The sequence below is a fragment of the Myxine glutinosa genome, chromosome 12 (assembly GCF_964187855.1).
Source record: "Myxine glutinosa chromosome 12, kmMyxGlut1.1, whole genome shotgun sequence".
Classification (NCBI taxonomy): domain Eukaryota; kingdom Metazoa; phylum Chordata; class Myxini; order Myxiniformes; family Myxinidae; genus Myxine; species Myxine glutinosa.
In genome coordinates this window covers 112,794,721-112,813,745 of record NC_136272.1, presented here as the reverse complement: position 1 = coordinate 112,813,745, position 19,025 = coordinate 112,794,721, and the positions used below count along the sequence as shown (strand labels likewise).

The following is a 19,025-nucleotide window of genomic DNA, read 5'->3' as shown; positions in this document are numbered from 1 at the left end:
CCGAAAAACTTTTCACTTCTATATCTCCGAAACTGGTCCATGGAAAAATTGAAACATGGCTCACTGTAAAGTATTCCCAATGGGGAATAACATATGTTAATGATTGTCATCGGTGTCCCATTATGACGTCATAATTCGGCAAGTACGACGCTTCATCCAATCAGTATGAAAAATTGAGGATCACCGATGGAGAATTTGGTCGACAGAATTAAATTAATGACATCATGGGTCACGTCGTTCGGCAGCCATCCTGGATTGATCATTAATATATATATATATATATATATATATATATATATATATATATATATATATATATATATATATATATATATATACAGTGAAACCTTGACTTACGAGTGCACCAACTTACGAGTTTTCCGAGATACGAGCCGTCGCTCGGTCGATTTTTTGCTTTGTGATGCGAGCCGACATCTGAGTTACGAGCAAGCGAGCTTGGATATAAAACACGTAATCGTCGAAAAACACGAGCGAGGTGTGCGTGTTGTCGACTTGGCGAGGCAGTACGATCGTAGTACTTCTACGATATGTACGATTTTGAAGCAGAAGGAGTCAATAAAGGCTATAACGCCAGCCAAGGGCGTTAAGATTATTTCAAAGCTCCGGACCTCTGTCCATGAAGAGATGGAGAAGTTGTTGTTTGTGTGGTTGACGGAGAAGCAGCTCGCAGGAGATACCGTGACCGAGAGCATCATCTGTGAGAAGGCACGAGACATTTACGGGGATTTGGTGCAGCAGACGGCGGGAACATCAACGGACGAGGCATGGGAAGAGTCATTTAAAGCCAGTCGGGGATGGTTTGATAATTTTAAGAAGAGGACCGGCATTCACTCCGTCGTCAGGCATGGTGAGGCAGCAAGCTCGGATGTGAAGGCAGCTGAAGATTTTATTATAGCTTTTGCAGAACTGATAGAAGCCGAAGGATACATCCCCCAGCAAATCTTCAACTGTGACGAGACAGGGCTCTTCTGGAAAAAGATGCCGAGGAGGACGTATATAACGGCAGAGGAGAAGAGCATGCCAGGCCACAACTTGTTCAGAGTGCCGGCGATAGCTCGCCTTCTCTTTGTGGAAGACACGGTGAGATCCTTAACATCCAACAACTAATGGGACGCAAACGGGGCGCCCAGTTTAGCGGTACACACATTGATGAATCACTCTGCCTGTGAAACACCGACATGACAGGTTATAGCTGGGTCGGGATTCAAACCCAGGCTGGACAGTTTAGAGTCAAGTGTGCGTACCTCCAGTCCAGGCCATCCTGCCAACTTGTATGCTGCATACAGGTGAAATATAAAGCGCGAGATATTTATATATATATATTTAAAAAAAAATTGGTGTGGTTTTTGGGGGCTGGAATGGATTAATAGCATTTCAATTCATTTTAATGGGGAAATTTAATTTGAGAAACGAGCAAAATGAGTTACGAGCTCGGTCACAGAACGAATTAAACTCGTAAGTCAAGGTTTCACTGTATATATATATATATATATATATACATATTTTTAAAAAATCTTCTCCAGAACGACAGATCAAATCGATGCGAAACTTCACGTACATGATCTACTAGCCTTTGGGAATATGGTTTCCATGAATACATCTCAGGTCACATGATCTAGCAGCCATATTGTATTTAACCTAAAACCTTTAAAAAGCCTCTTTCCCAGAATGACTGGACAGATCGATCGGAATGCATACGTGCTGTGATTAATATATATATATATATATATATATATATACATATATATATATTGTTGCGGATATGGGATTTGGCCTCCATCCATATCCGCTTGTAAATATTCCCCTATTTCCCCAATACTCCCCAACTATCCCCAATGTCCCATTGTCTGTAAACAACACTCTGTAGAACCGACCTTCCCCTTTTTCCCCCATTAAATGTCGTACCCAGGTTCACCGCATCTCACGTAGACAACTATAGGACATCTTGCTAGTTATTCTTAGTTTATGTCAGTTAAGGACTCGTTTCCATTAATTCTGACTCTTCGTTGCACCAGAATGTGATTGTATGGCACCAGTAGTAAGTTTAGGACCTCCCAATACCTCCCCACAATCTCATCTCCGCATCCTCCCATCTTCCTCATGAAACTACAACCACAACAACAACTACAACAACAGCGGGGGCGGCGCGGCGGCGGCGCGGGGAGTGTGCGTCCTCACTCCGGCTTGGTTAGCCGCCATTGCCCATGTGCTCCGACGGGGTTACCACGAAGGGGCTGACTGTCAGCTCCTCGTCAAGGGCGGAGCCCGGTAACCCCCCGCACCCAATAAGAAGCGGCGGGCCGATTCCATCTGGGGCGGAGCTAACGAGCCGAGGGCGTGTCACTCCCCGCTGGATATACGCAGCCACTTACCGGAGGTGACGTCAGATGCGCCCCCAGCTTGAGGAGAAACAGACGCCACCTCCAGCGCGACGATACCTCCCCGCATATCTGGACCGGACCGTGTGGATCCTGTCCCTGAGCCAAGGTGCACCTTGAGCCATCGATTCTGCCCTTCCTTGCCATCAATCCCTGTGTGAGTCAGTCTTGTCCCGTTTATCTGTGGTCTGTCGGGGCTAAGATAAGACCGTGTTTAAGTGCCCACCTTTCTGTGCTGTACCTCTTGTGCGTGTAATCTAAACGTTCTGCAAACCCATATTATAACCTCCTCCGGGGGTCTTGAGAACTGTACCCCTGGTGTCGTGTCATTTAACCCAGCCGTTGTGTCCTTTCCTTCATTGATCTAGCGTAGCGCGATTCGGCCAACGTTCGAGTGGAATCGGGTAAACTGTGCAGACGCGGTCATACCAAACCGCTCGGTAAACTAACATCCAAAACCGCGTCTGTAACAATATATATATATATATATATATATATATATATATATATATATATATACACATACATATATATATATTGTTACGGATCTCAGAGTACGGCGCTCCCCTTACCGAGGGGGGGTTAATCCCCTCGTCTATTAAGCTGGCCGTCTCCGGTCCTGGAGCTATGACGTCACTTCCGGTCAGCGCTGAATAGGGTGGTAGGCCAATTGTTCCTATTACCTAATTACCAGCGCCTTCCGGTAAGCAAGGAAATGAGCCCCGCCCGAGCCGCGGACAAGATGGAAGATTGCCGAGCGGTTTAGCAACCCGCAGCTCGAGCCGTTAACAAAAGGACTAAACCTGATTATAGCGGTTGGCCAAATCGTGCCACAGGTACTCAATGGGGAAAAGACTAAGACGATCGGACGAGAGGAAACAAAGAATACGAAGGGTAAAGGAAGAACAAATATGGTTTATTACTATCTAAAAGAGGAAACGAAAGAAGGGAATGTACAAGAAGAGGAAACAAAAGGACATAGGGCAACCTTAGACACTCTTATATAACACGCCCATGACAATACAACCAGACTCACACGAAAGGTAGCTGGTAGGGGAGGAAGGTCCAGGCAGATGGTTCCAGGCGAGGGGATGGTCCAGGCTCTGTGTCCGTGGGTGAAGGATGGCTGGCAGCTTGACGTCGTTGGCGCGCGACCGGACCTTACAAACGTGAGGGAGCTGGGATGAATAAACGTATAGCGTACCGGACGCTCTCAAAACCACGGCAGTTCATATTGACAACGATCGTCCCAAACGATCCTCCGCGCAATGTTCTTATGTTTGCCGCCTCTGCGCTGCTCTCTCGCCTCTGCCGATCTCGTTCATCTCCCTCGGTCTCTCCTTGAAAAGGCTTTGCGCTCCCGCTTTTATTGGAAGCCTCGCGTATCAAGCCGTGTCCGCTTTGCTCCGCCTACCCGTGAACACGCCTCGGCCCGGATTGGTCACAAGGGTTCGTTCGTACCTCCCCTAGTGACGCGTCGATGGGGCCACGCCTATGTTCCGGGCCGCTCCTCCCTTTTTCTCCCACTCTGACCGCGTGCGTAATGGCGGCTTGGGGCCAGCAAACAAACCAAAAAGGCAGCGAACGCTGCAATACGGCTACTGGCACTTTGGAGAGAGCGAGAGATTGGGGATAATTGAAGGGGCCTATCTTATTTGATTAATACAACGCAGAGTCAAACTATTGGAAACAGATCCTTGACTGAAACATAGACTAATGAATTAACTAAAGAAGAATCCATGGTGTCCTACGTGTTGCAATATGACCTAACTAGGGTGCGACCTTTGAACTTTACACCAAAAATGGGAGTATTTACAGGGGATTATTTATAAGGGAACATTTACAAAAATTTACCAAGTGGAGGGTTCTAAAAACCACAACAATATTATATATATATATATATATATACAGTGATCCCTCGTTTATCGCGGGGGTTACGTTCCAGAACCCCCCGCGATAGACGAAAATCCGCGAAGTAGCGACCATATTTTTATTTTATTATTTATATATATTTTAAAGCTTTATGACCCTCCCCACACTCTTATTAACCTTTCCCATACTCTTATAAACACTTCCTATACTCTTAAACACTTTTTACACTCTTAAACATACGTAATTTTAACAACATATAAAATTCTAATGGGTACTCACCATTGAAGATACTGTAGCTACCCATGGGTTCCCCAAGCAAGACCAGCATCAGAATCTCCTTGCTCCAGCCGGTGACGTCACCGGCGGGGATCCCCGGCGCGAGAGTGGCTGGTCACGTGACCGCTAAAGCGTGCTGCGCTTTGCGGGTATAATCAGCTACACCTGTTGATCACGTGACCACCGAAGCACGCCACGCTTGAGAGGCGTGGCTTTCGGTTTCTGGTTGTGCTTTATAATGCAGCCCGATAAACGGCTTTTCAGTGTTCCCGAGTTGGTTTTGAGAATAAATATCTTCTCGGACGAGTTTGTGTCTTGCCCGTCATTTCGTCCGTATCAAGCAAGAGCCCCGGCTCTTCAATACTACAACTTGCGTGATGAAGATGATGATGAATTAGCTGTGCAGTACTGATGACGATGAAGGTGATGACGATGATGACGATGATGAATGTACTGCACAGCCAGAAAGAGCATTACAGTTACCCATTACGTGGGTAACTAGCGCAAGCTGCCGCATCTGCGTTTTCCATACGCACGACTCTTTGTCTACCCTTCTACTGTACACTATGTAGTATGTACAGTATTTTATTTCTTGTAATATTGTTACTGACACGACTTTGATGTTAAAGTGGGCCGAGCGGAATGGCCGTCGTGTCCGCACAAATTACCCGACTATACTCGACGTTGACGAAGTCGCGCGATGCTGGCTCAATAAGAAAAAGAAGACACCCGGCTGGATCACAATAACACAATACGACACCAGGGGTTCAGTTCTCAAGACCTCCGGAGGAGGTTATATTAAGGCGGAAGGTTAGATTACAACTACAAGAGGGACAGCATAGAAAGACAAGCACTTAGACACACTCTTATATTAACCCCAACAGACGACAGATAAACGGGACAAAAGGCTGACTCACACGGGGGTTGATGAAAAGGACAGCGGGTATCGATGGCTCAAGGTGCACTCTTGGCTCAAGGTCAGAATCGACTCGGTCCGGTCCAGAGATGCAGGGAGGTCACAGCGCTCGGAAGGCGACGTTCTTTCTCCAAGCTGAGGCGCATCTGACTCAGCGCTCGCAGGTGGCTTTCCTTCTCCAAGCTGGGTGCGCATCTCTCATCACATCCGGCGCGGGGCCGCGTATATCCGGCGGGGAGTGACACGCCCTCGGCTCGTTAGCTCCGCCTCGTGGAATCGGCACGTTGCTTCTCATTGGGTGCGTGCGGGGGGTTTACCAGGCTCCGCCCTTGACGAGGAGCTGACAAGGAGCCCCTTCGTGGTAACCCCGTGGAGCGCATGATCTATGGCGCTAATCGAGCCGGTGTGAGGACGCATCCTCCCCCGCTCCGCCGCCATCTCCTCTGTTGTTGTTGTAATTGTTGGGGAAGAAGATGGAAGGAGGTATGGGAAAGGTCCTAAACTCACTACTGATGCCATATAATCACATTCTGGTGCAACGAAGAGTCATAATTAATGGAGACGAGGCCTTAACTGACATAGAATAAGAATAACTAGGAAGATGTCCGAAAGTTGTCTACGTGTGGTGCGGTGGACCTGGGCACGACATTTAATGGGGGAATAAGGGGAAGGTCGGCTCTACTGATTGTTATTTACATGCAATGGGACTAGGGAATGGGGGATCGGGGAAAGTTGGGGAGTATTGGAGAAAATAGGGGAATATTTACAAGCGGATATGGAGGCCAAATTCCATATTCGCAACATTGCACCCTTCTCTACCCTCGGGGCGTCCCGACCCGATAAATTTTTACCTACTTTAGTGTGGCACGCAATGTAGTTCCCTCTACTATTAACTCTACCCTGAGTGCGACAGTTTTACAGATATTCACAAATGAGTAAATATGTCCCCCTGCGACGTTGCACCCTTCTCCTCACAGAAACACACCCACAGGATAACCGAATCCGGAAAGAATTCTCAAACTAAACATACAGCCGGTAGGGAGCATTATTTACAAGACTACGCTGCTATTTACACTACGATCCAGGACCTGTTTTTGGAGGAACACATGCAGATGTTATGCATAGAGAGAGAGCGCGCTTGCCAACATCGATACACCAACCCACGAGTGCTCTGTGGCCGACGGCCTTTAATAACGTGCAGAGCACCCTTTCCGAGCATCAACAGCACCACCCCACCACCAATCGGTGCAGTCACCATTGTTCAATGATTAAAAATAAATGCGACAACCCCTAACCCTGCAGGTGTCTCTTGCTCTTCTTGTGGTGCACTTGGTGTCAACTAAAAGTGGTTCACCTGTATGGCATAGGTGCCACGTTGACCCATAGGTCCATCCCCGGGTGGTGCTTGGCCGCAAACGAACTGCGGTCCATTGTGGGTGGCCACAAACATTGCGGTCCATATGGTGTATCGATCCCGGCAGCAAACAGCGAAAGTGCAGGCCCACAACTGCGCAGCCAGCACCTCTCTCTCCTCTCTCTCTACCCCAAAGCCAGATCCTCGGAGGTGGGAGACAAAAGAAGAAACAAGTGAGTAAGGTGGTAAGGGCGCAAAAGTGCACGCAATGTAAGGTGATGCACACTGGGGGCACATGGGAACCAGGTGAGACAGGTACGTTCCTATCGTACGCCCCCCCCCCCACCAGGTAACCTACATGGCCCCTCCCTTACCCCTTACTGTATCCACAAAACACAACACTACCCATAAACATCTACTTTACAAATCAACAAACATCCCTACTGTCTTCCCCGTTCCTCCCATATACCAAATTCGTCTTCTCTCCCTCCTAACCAATCAAATTTGCCATTTTCAACTCTCATCAAAATTTGCCATTACCAATTCATCATCAGTCCCTCCTAGGGAGGGAGAGATGGAATCACCCCAATGTCTCATCCACGTCGTGATGCGTCTCACAAATCCTCACAGCAATCTCATTTCCTGCACAAAACAAAGAAAACACAGGTGTGGAGTCATCATCATCACCACAGGTAAGTGGCTGCGTATGGTGCGACAGGTTCATCAATCCTAACTATCTCCTAAATGACTTTAACAACTTTACACTACCCGGGGTCTTTCTCCGGCCAAACCATTGGCCCTCTTACACTATGGGTTCTAAAAACCAATTCCCATTGGCCAAACTGTGGTGCTCTTCAATTTGGGGTCTCACTCCCCCGATTCATCTCCCGGTGCCCTCGTACAATTTCTGGGCTGCGACGTGTACCTCTCCCAGTGGGTCTACCCACCTGCACACCTCCACCACTGCAGTTGCCTCCGAGCTTACCTGCTCCTTACCCTAACCTAACTACCTGGGGAAGGCCCTCTGGCACTCTCCCCACTCGGTGCCCTCTCTGGCACTGGGCTACCCGGGTCCGTCCCCCGGATCCTCGGGCCCCATCCACAACTCTACCGGCTCCCAGAGCCCACCTGCGGCCTCACCTGGCCGACATCCTCACAGTGGTGGAGTGCCCAACCAACTACACACACTAACAGGCTACACGCCCAGCCATTTCCACAACACTAATGCACCCATCCACAACACCATTCTGCCACCGCACCACAAATGCCAATATCCAACCACAATTTACCTGTACCCTCTACCTAACACTTACACTACCCGCCCCGGGTACTCGTGAAAGGGGTCCACTCTTCCCCCATCCACACCTTCGCACCATGCACACCACTCCGTACCACTCACTCCAACTCTCTCCACACACCTGTACCTGCACACCTGTGCTCTCACACCTGGTGCCACCTGCACCCTTCTCTCCCCAAGCGCATTCGCGCTGATCCACACACTCACTACTCATACACTGCTCCACACACCTGTCCAGTTGCACACCTGTGCAATCACACCTGTTCAATTCTCACACACACAGCATCATCTCAGCTAACTACTCCCTTCTGAAACTTGCGCTTCCCAGTCGTCCCTTTAAACTATTGCGCTCCCACGTCATTATCATCCACACTAATCTACCTGCGTCCCCACTACAGGTATCAGTCACTAACTAACCTTAACGTTACCTAAGGTCATCTTCTCTAGATCCCTACACACAATATCCTAACCCACCCGGGCTAGTTTTCACTGCCATACACCCCATAAGCTATTGCTCCTTTGCCCCCCACATGGGAAGGATGGTGGATTTGCCATCCCACCACATCGGGGGTCTCTCACTACCAATTTTGCACATCAAATTTCAACAAATCAAAAATTTGCCAATCATTGCCCATCATCTGCCAATCACTACTGCCAATCCCTTGCCAATCATCAAATTTTGTTTTCTTCTAATTTTGGGGCCAAAACACTATCCTCATCACCCAGTCTCCTCACTAATACCTCTCGGTGCGCCAATCCCTGTCCAAAGCCCGGCTTCGTAAAGCCAAGCAATGGATGCTGGTTGTTTTGTGCCAGCGGCTGGATGCGTCCGGCACTCGGTGCAGGGACGGGGGCTTACCCGGGCCGAGATCCCACGCATCACCTCGGCGCGGAGCCATCCAATGTCCCGATCTCGACCTGCCGGCACGTCTCAACAAAAAGTGGTCGCCATGACGACCCTTTCTATCGGGCTGCCAGCTCCGCCTAGTGGAGCACGGACGCGGCCGTTCAAAGCGAGGCCCAGCACGCACCGAGGGCCCGATTCGGCTATAAGTCGTTCTAAACTCTATCCCGTCTAACGTCGATGCTTCACCTGGACGCTTACACCCCGCAGCCCGTTCCTTGCTCACACATCCAGCCGTTTCCATGCCCCTCGTACCGTTCCTTACACACCCAGGTAGGTACACCCATTCCACTCACCGCCTTGGTCACACACCTGACCACCGAACACTTTGGCACACATTCGTTGCTCGCACACCTCACCAATACACCGCTTCGCACCCCCTCCTCGGTCACCTCCTCTGTGACAATCACAGGTGTGCTCTCATTCGCACACCCAACCACGTGCCTCACCACCAACTCCAGCGTGCATTCCCACTCACGCTCTACCATTCCAGGTGTGCATCCTTCCATCCCAGGTGTACATCCTCGCTCACCTGTCACAACTAACTCACGCTCCATGTCACTCTCACTACTTTCACCTCCATTCCTGACAGCGCACTCACCCTTACTCTTGACAGCGCACTCTTTCCTCATGCACCTGTCCGTCACACACCTTTCTCGCGCACACTCCTGCGCACACTCTCCCGTCACACCCTCTGTAACACTCACCACACCACGCTTCCATGTGCTCCCTCGCACACGCGCTACGACCGACTCACTCTTGCCAGCACACTCACTCCTTGGCACGCACTTTTTCCTCACACACCCCAGAGTCGGACTTTCTCGCACACCTCCTCTTTCGCACACCAGACCTGTCGCACACTTCACCAACGGCCTCTCACGAACACCCGGGTCCATCTCGACCCCCAAGCTCCTTAAATCCCCTGGCGCATCATACGCACGACCATATTGGTCACCACTTACACCGGGTCCTCTTCGCTTCTCCTCCATCACCTGCGAATCCCTCATCCGGTTAATGAGCACATCATCACGATCCAAACACAAACTTTGGACCAATTCTTTTATCTCCTCTTTTATCTCTTTCTTATCCCCTCTCCGTCGCTTCTTAATTTCACTCATCCCTTCTTCCACTTCTTCTAATTTGTGCTTCACCTCTTTTATTCCCCGGTACGTCTCCTCAAGCTCATCCTCTAAGGCTACCTTGACCGTTTCCAGGTGCGTCCTCACCTGCCGGTCCTTCGTCTCCATTACCTCTATCACCTCGTCCAACCTCGTTGTCAGTCCCTCACGTACCATCTGACATTCCCTCTTTGTCGCTATCAAGTCGTTTTTTATGTCGTTTTGTGTCGCTTTCAACCCTCCTATTACCGCTGTGTTCTTCTTTACCTGTTCCCCCAACTCCTTTTGTCCCACTGTCAGTTGTTCTACTCCCAGCGTCAACTCCTCTATACCCCCTTGCAATTTTACAGTCCCCTTTCTCACCTCCTTTTCCATGTGCTCCTCACAGTGCCTCACCTCCTCGCGCACTCCTCCGACCTCCTCACTCACTCCTCTTCTGATCCCCTCTCCCATCACTTGCATCTCCTGCCCAGATGCCACCCTCATCTGCTCCATTTCCTCCCTGTGAGCATCTAATTTCGTTTCTACCCCCATTCTGACCCCCTCTATCTGCTGCTCCATTTGTTTAACTTCCCTTTCCGCTTGGTCCCTCATGTCCCTCAATTTGCCTTCCATACTGTTTTCTAACCCCTCTAACCCATTTTTCACTCCCTCTATCTGATTCTCCTGGGCAGCCATTCTATTTTCTACCCCCATTAACCCATTTTTCACTTCTTTTATCCCGTTGTCTAACCCCTCAAAATTATTGTCTAACTTCCCAATTTTCTTGTCTAACTCCTCAAAATTATTGTCTAACTTCTCACCGGTACCCCTCGCTTCGTCCCTCATTACCCCCATTTGGTTTCCCATTACCCCCATTTGGCCCTCCAATCGCTCACCCTGAGCATCCATCCGGTTCCCCAATTGGTTACTCTGCAGTTTGAGGGACGCCTGCATTTGCGCCATAAATTGCTCCATGAGGACCTGCATCTGGGCCATCCCTCCCACTTGTGCAGCGGGTGCGGCCGCCGTAGCTATGTGCGAGGCGCCATTTCGCGCGTCTGCTACCCCCGCTGTTTCGCTCTCCTCACGTGTCTCAATTTGGTCCTGGACCGACCCTGCTTCACTCTCCCCTACCGGACCCCAGCCGTCTTGATCCGCCATAGCGCGACTTGCAAAATTCGAGTTTCGTAAAACAAAACAAATTTCGGCCGCTCCAAATTTTGACCAAATTTTTTTTTTTCCTTTATTCGTTTTTTTTTCAAAATTTGGTCGGGCCTCGAATCTCACTCCCGACACCAATTGTTACTGACACGACTTTGATGTTAAAGTGGGCCGAGCGGAATGGCCGTCGTGTCCGCACAAATTACCCGACTATACTCGACGTTGACGAAGTCGCGCGATGCTGGCTCAATAAGAAAAAGAAGACACCCGGCTGGATCACAATAACACAATACGACACCAGGGGTTCAGTTCTCAAGACCTCCGGAGGAGGTTATATTAAGGCGGAAGGTTAGATTACAACTACAAGAGGGACAGCATAGAAAGACAAGCACTTAGACACACTCTTATATTAACCCCAACAGACGACAGATAAACGGGACAAAAGGCTGACTCACACGGGGGTTGATGAAAAGGACAGCGGGTATCGATGGCTCAAGGTGCACTCTTGGCTCAAGGTCAGAATCGACTCGGTCCGGTCCAGAGATGCAGGGAGGTCACAGCGCTCGGAAGGCGACGTTCTTTCTCCAAGCTGAGGCGCATCTGACTCAGCGCTCGCAGGTGGCTTTCCTTCTCCAAGCTGGGTGCGCATCTCTCGTCACATCCGGCGCGGGGCCGCGTATATCCGGCGGGGAGTGACACGCCCTCGGCTCGTTAGCTCCGCCTCGTGGAATCGGCACGTTGCTTCTCATTGGGTGCGTGCGGGGGGTTTACCAGGCTCCGCCCTTGACGAGGAGCTGACAAGGAGCCCCTTCGTGGTAACCCCGTGGAGCGCATGGTCTATGGCGCTAATCGAGCCGGTGTGAGGACGCATCCTCCCCCGCTCCGCCGCCATCTCCTCTGTTGTTGTTGTAATTGTTGGGGAAGAAGATGGAAGGAGGTATGGGAAAGGTCCTAAACTCACTACTGATGCCATATAATCACATTCTGGTGCAACGAAGAGTCATAATTAATGGAGACGAGGCCTTAACTGACATAGAATAAGAATAACTAGGAAGATGTCCGAAAGTTGTCTACGTGTGGTGCGGTGGACCTGGGCACGACATTTAATGGGGGAATAAGGGGAAGGTCGGCTCTACTGATTGTTATTTACATGCAATGGGACTAGGGAATGGGGGATCGGGGAAAGTTGGGGAGTATTGGAGAAAATAGGGGAATATTTACAAGCGGATATGGAGGCCAAATTCCATATTCGCAACAATATGTTTTAAATACTGTATTTTTCTTATTTCTTTACGTTTTTTTATTTTTTAGGCTAGAAAATGCTTATTTTACCACAAAAATATTTAAAATAATAGTATATAAAAATACATTTATACCGCAAAATCCCGCGATATTGCGAAAAATCGGCGATATAATTTTACATATACTAGCGAGAAAAACCCGCGATGTACCGAAGCCGCGAAAAGTGAACCGCGATATAGCGAGGGATGACTGTATATATATATATATATATATATATATATATATATATACACATACATACATACATATATATATATATACACACATACATACATACATATATATATATATATATATATACACACATACATACATATATATATATATAGATATACACACATACATACATATATATATATATATAGATATACACACATACATACATATATATATATATATATACACACATACATACATACATATATATATACACACACACATACATACATATATATATACACACACACATACATACATATATATATACACACACACATACATACATATATATATATATATATATACCGGACTCCCCTCCAGCCGAATCCACTATATATATATATATCAGTTACTATGCGATTTCATACCATCAGTGGTGAACCACCATTAAGGTATCCCATCCAGCTATGCTGTACCTTAATGGGAGCGATAGGTACCGTCTGCCACACGGCACATTATCTCTGGTATCCACTCATTATATGGAATCGCCTGGATGCAGCCGGGAGCAACCAATCCAAATATAATTTCAGTTTTCCAGCTTTCAATGAGCGCACGTAATGACGTCACCGCCATGTATGTACGCTCTGCCTGTCAAGTTCTCAAGGAGAACCCTCCGACAGAGCATAATTTTTGATCTTCGTTCAGATACTGTCATAAGTGTATGTAAAACTCACAGTTACCGACCTGGTTTCGCCCTTTTGGGGCTCATCAGGGCAACGCAGTGAGTCCTGCATACACTTATGACTGAAAATCTTTCGATTATATACCAGTTACTATGCGATTTCATACCATCAGTGGTGAACCGCCATTAAGGTATCCCATTAAGGTATGGGATACCTTAATCCCATGACATCCTATGACTGTGCCATGTTGAAAGTCACTGAGCACTTCAGTATGGCCCATTCTACTGCCAATGTTTGTCTATGGAGATTGCATCGCTGTGTGCTTGATTATTCCCCGTTTATATATACCTGTCAGCAATGGGTGGGATGAAACAGCCGAATCCACTAATTAGAAGGGGCGTCCACATACTTTTGGCCATGAAGTATATATAATTGATTGGCCAAAATTGGAGATGGAGGTGAGAGTTGGAAGGGGGAAGAAGCGGGGAGGACGCTTTGAGGGGGAGGGGTGAGAGGGGAGTCTAGGAGGGGAGGAGCGAGGGAGAGTCTCGGAGGGGAGGGGTGTGGGGGGAGATTTGAAAGGAATGGGTGATTGGGAAGATTTGGAGGGGAGGGGCAAGGGGGAAGATTTGAAAGAGATGGGTGATGGGGATGATTTGGAGGGGATGGGCAAGGGGGTAGATTTAGAGGGGAGGGGTGATGGGAAATGGGATTTTGGGGTGATGGGATTTTGAAAAATGTACGATTAATGGGAAACGAACATTTATTGCAAAATGAGTTTCTTGAGACATTCGAGTCAAAAATACGTTTACGTAAAAATACGATGATTCTGGATTAAAATTCTGGATTAAATTTTTGGATTCAAATTAATAGAATTTCCTTCTTGATTAATTCGGTGAATTCAGTCTCAACTTTGGATATTTCCGGCCGTGAAAAACTATCCCCTACGGCCGCGAGATTTCTAAAAAATAATAAATAAAATAATTTTAGAATATTTGACGCCGTTTGCAGCCTCCGAAACGCGGTAATAAGCTTTTTTGAAATATTTTTTCAAATCCTCGAATCTCATTGGTTCCGGTGTTTGGGGACGATTTTCTTTGAAGATAACCAGGGCCCGTGCGGGCCCGGGGAACGAAGTTGGTCTTAAGGTATTTTAATTACAAATTAGATGTGCATAAGATTGTGAATCAATAAAAGACGGGTGAAACAAACTCCTATTGAACTTTTTCGCAATTTTTTATGCATACTTCCGCATCCGCAAGATGGCGGCCTCCTTGGAGCGATTTGGTGCGTCAAAGCTTCTCAAAGGATTCAGCAAAATCTGGTTTTTCAAAAGAATACGTACGCGTTCATTCACAACACCGGCTTCGCCGGCTATAAATGATAGAAATGAATAAAATGGCCATCTGTTAGCATTAAATGGTGGGCGTTAAAGATCTCATTGTGTATTTCACACAAAGTAGGTGAGTTATCTCCAGCATCCTGAACAAATTCCAAATCCCTACACCCTCAGTCGAATATCCTGCATCGGAGTGGACGAACCGTCGAATACTATATATATGTATTGTGTGTATATATATATATATATATATATATGTATATATATATATATATATATATATATATATATATATATATATATATATATATATATATTGTAGTGGCCAAAAAATATTGGCACCCTTGCACTTTTTTCAAATAATGCACCATTTCTTCCAGAAAATTGTTAAAATTTAAAAATATTTTGGTGTCCAAAAATGTATTTCTATGGTTTGCAGTGTAACAAAACAAAAAAGGCTGAAAAAAATTACGAAATCTTAGCTTATTCCACAGAGAAATCCTAAAATGGCCCAGACAATATTATTGCCACCTTTTAGAAGTTGTTAGAAATAATTAGATTTCAAACGTGATTTTTTTTTGTATACAGAATCGTGGCTCGTGAAAAAGCTAACATTTATCACACAAACGAATCAAACAGACAAACAAAATATATAAAAAGAGGGAGCGGTAGACAAGATGGGGAGAGAAGGGTAAGCACACAAACACAACATTTGAGAGCAGGTACATCGAGAGAACTGTGGGAGGGAGATGGCTTGGGGGGAGGTGGGAGAGGTATAAAACATATGGACACCAAGGACTTCCAGGAAAAAGTTGGTATTTCAAAAAAGTGGATTTAGGGTGAAATTAGCAGGGGTAGAAAAGATCAAGGTTTTGGATGGGGGAAGATAAGAGATGGTGGTGAACAGCTGTTTTAAAGACCTGGAGGGATGACTGGGATTGAAGAGAGTGAGGGAGTTCCAGAGGCGGGAGAAAAGAGGCATGAAGGAGTGAAGGTGAGCAGAGAGTCTTGATTTTGGCAGTTTAACCATAAGAGGGTTGCAGGCAGATTTTGTGCGACCTGTAGGAATATTTGGGGGACAGAGCCCAGAGAGAGCTGGGGGGGCAAGGCTGGAGAGGAGTCGGTAGAAGACGGAAAGACCACCATTTTATATATATATATATGCACATGTGCACATCTATATACGTATATATATATAGAAAGACCACCATAGAAGATGGAAAGACCAAAGCCTGCGGTGAGTGAGTGAAAGGCCCTCAGAGTTAGCTTCATCGCGGGAGATTCCAATGATTCTGAACACTTTGGTTTCAACAGCGTGAAGACGAGCTGGGTGTGAGGCAGGAGCCTCACACCGCCCAGACGGGAGAGCAGTATTCCATTGAGCTGCGGATGAAAGCCTTGTATGTGGTGAGGAGCTCAGGTGTGCCAAGGAAGGACTTCGCACGACGGAGGATGCCCAGTCGGCGACTGGCTTTGGAGGCCAGATTTGAAATGTGGGTTTCCCAGGAAAGATCATGACAGATAGCGAGACCCAAAAGCTTGAGTGACAGAACTTCTTGGAGAGGATTATTCAGAAAGTGGATGGGAGGGTTGTCCAGTCGGTCTTTTCGGAGAGACATCGTAAGAGTGTGAGATTTGTCAGGATTGAAAGACATGTTCCACTTGTTTGCCCAGTTTGTGATTTTGTCCAGGTCTGCAGAGAGTGAGGAGGCTGCAGACTGCCGATCTGAGGGATGAGGAATGGAGCGGCAGAGAGTAGAGCCATCAGCAAAGAGATAGAGAGGATTTTCAAGAGTCAGAGAGATCATTGATAAAGACCAGAAAAAGCACAGGGCCCAGAACACTGCCTTGGGGAACTCCAGCCTGAACAGGAAGAGGAGATGAGAGAAACCCATTCAGGGCCACACGTTGACTACGACTAGAGAGGAAGTCCGCCAGATTCTCCTTTACCCTGGAATTGAACTCACCTGTGGTGAGTTGCAGGTGCCTGCAATATAAAAATCACTCATTCAACCAGTTTGAATAGAGAAAAGGAGTCATTCTGCTGTTTTGTGTCACTGTGTGTACCACAATGAGCATGGAGTAAAGAAAGAAAACGAGAAAATTGTTTGAGGAGTTCAGACACAAGATTGTAGCCAGGTGTGGGCAATGTCAAGGCTACAAGTCAATCTCCAGAGACCTTAATGTTCCTGTGTCCATGGTACGCAATGTTGTCAGGAAGTTTAAGGCCCCTGGCACTGTAGCCAACCTCTCTGGACGTCGCCGCTAGAAAAAACTTGATCGAAGATTGCAGCGAAGGATTATTCGAATGGTGGAGAAAGCACCTCGATCAACTGCCAAACAGATTCAAGCTGACATTCAGCCACAAGGTACGACAGTTTCAACTCGCACCATCCGTCACCAACTCAATGAAAGGGGATTCTCTGGTAGGAGAACCAGGAGGATCCCACTGCTGAGAGACATAAGAAAGCTGACTGGAGGTTTCCAAAACATACCTGAACAAGCCAAAATCCTTCTGGGAGAATGTCATGTTGACTGATGAGACCAAATTATAGCTTTTTGGTAAAGCACGTTATCTCTATGTTTACAGAAAACAAAATGAACCCTTTAAAGAAAAGAAAACCTTCCCTACAGGCAAACATGGAAAAGGTTCAGTGATGTTTTGGGGTTGCTGCTGTGCTGCCTCTGGCACTGGGTGCCTTGAATGTGTGCCTGACATCATGAAATCAGGAGATTACCAAGGCATTTTGGAATGCAATGTTCAACCCAGTGTCAGAAAGCTGGGTCTCCGTCGAAGGGCATGGGTCTTGCAGCGGGACAATGACCCCAACACACAATTCAAAAAGCACCCAGGAATGGTTCAAGACAAAACTCTGGACTGTTATGAAGTGGCCAGCAATGAGTCCAGATCTAAATCTCATTGAACACCTCTGGGGAGATCTGAAAACAGCAGTTGGGAGAAGGTACCCTTCAAATATGGGAGAACTGGAGCAGTTTGCACAAGAAAGGTAGGCCACACTGCCAATAGAGGTACAGGAAGCTCATTCATGGCTATAGGAAGCTCATTCATGGCTATAGGAAGCTCATTCATGGCTATAGGGAGCTCATTCATGGCTATAGGAAGTGCTTTACTGCAGTCATTTTGTCCAAAGGCAAATGTGCGACCACATATTAAATCGAGGGTGTGAATAATTTTGCCAATGCCATTTCTTTTTATTTTCTGATTTATAAGGATATATTAAGTTGTGAATCAAAAAAAAAGGTTCTGTAATATTTACAGTGAAATAAAGAATTGTGGAGACCAAATACTTTTGTCAATTTCAACTTGTTTTCGAGAAAATTGTGAGTTATTTGAAAAAAGTGCAAGGGTGCCAATATTGTTGGCCACGACTGTATGTATGTATGTATGTATATATATATATATATATATATATATATATATATATATATATATATATATATATATATATATATATATATATATATAGGAGTGTACGCTGGATCAGTATGTCGCTGCATCCTTGGACGACTCCTCAGCACCATCCCGTCACACACCACGGTGTGTGCTACAGAATGGGGTGTTTTTACGGTGGCCTGAGTGCAAATCCTGCCACCAACCTCCTTGAGGGTACTCATTTCGCCAACCTCGGAAGGATGACAGGCTGAGTCAACCCCATCTGGTATCAATTCAACAGCTGAGCAGGATTCGAACTCAGGACCTTAGGATCCCAAGCCCGCTGCCCTAACCATTAGGCCAACACCAGGTTGTCCAATACTAGCGCTTACCAAACAACCTGTTTCGGTCGAGCCGACCCTCCATATTGAACACGGTACATGAATGGGAGGGAAGGAATGCAAAACAGTCATGTGGTCATACCTGAGAGCAGGAAGAAATGTCCTTGAATTTTTTCTGTAGAACGACCATTTTTGAGTGCGGACTGATAAGGTTCACTTCATTGCGACCAACCTGAAACAAACGGAGCATCGAAGTCAAAGCATTGCTCTCTTTATGAGTGAACATTGAGAATGATTAACCTGGAAGGAATACCGAATATGGGAAGGAAACGAGTGAGAGAGAACAAAGGACAGGGGGAGAAGAAGAAGGAAACGCCAACAGTCCAAAACACAACAAAAGGATCTTGTGGTATTACGATTGCCGAGCACCAGGCGTTTATAGTATGCATGCTTTGGCCTTAATGACTACGTGCAGCAAACTGTAGCTAATAAGGAGAGCTACTTCCCACAAGTTTTGCCTTTCTGCTC

General features: G+C 46.9%; 1 protein-coding gene across 2 annotated transcripts in view; it reads right to left on the bottom strand.

Moving 5' to 3' along the window:
• Positions 1 to 19,025, bottom strand: part of TBC1D4 (TBC1 domain family member 4) — a 61,999-nt gene that overhangs the window by 23,144 nt on the left and 19,830 nt on the right. For both annotated transcript variants that reach the window (XM_068132382.2, XM_068132384.2), the window contains exon 3: positions 18,640 to 18,729. In XM_068132382.2, coding sequence (XP_067988483.1) covers positions 18,640 to 18,729 — 90 coding nt within the window. The remainder of the gene's footprint in view (positions 1 to 18,639; positions 18,730 to 19,025) is intronic.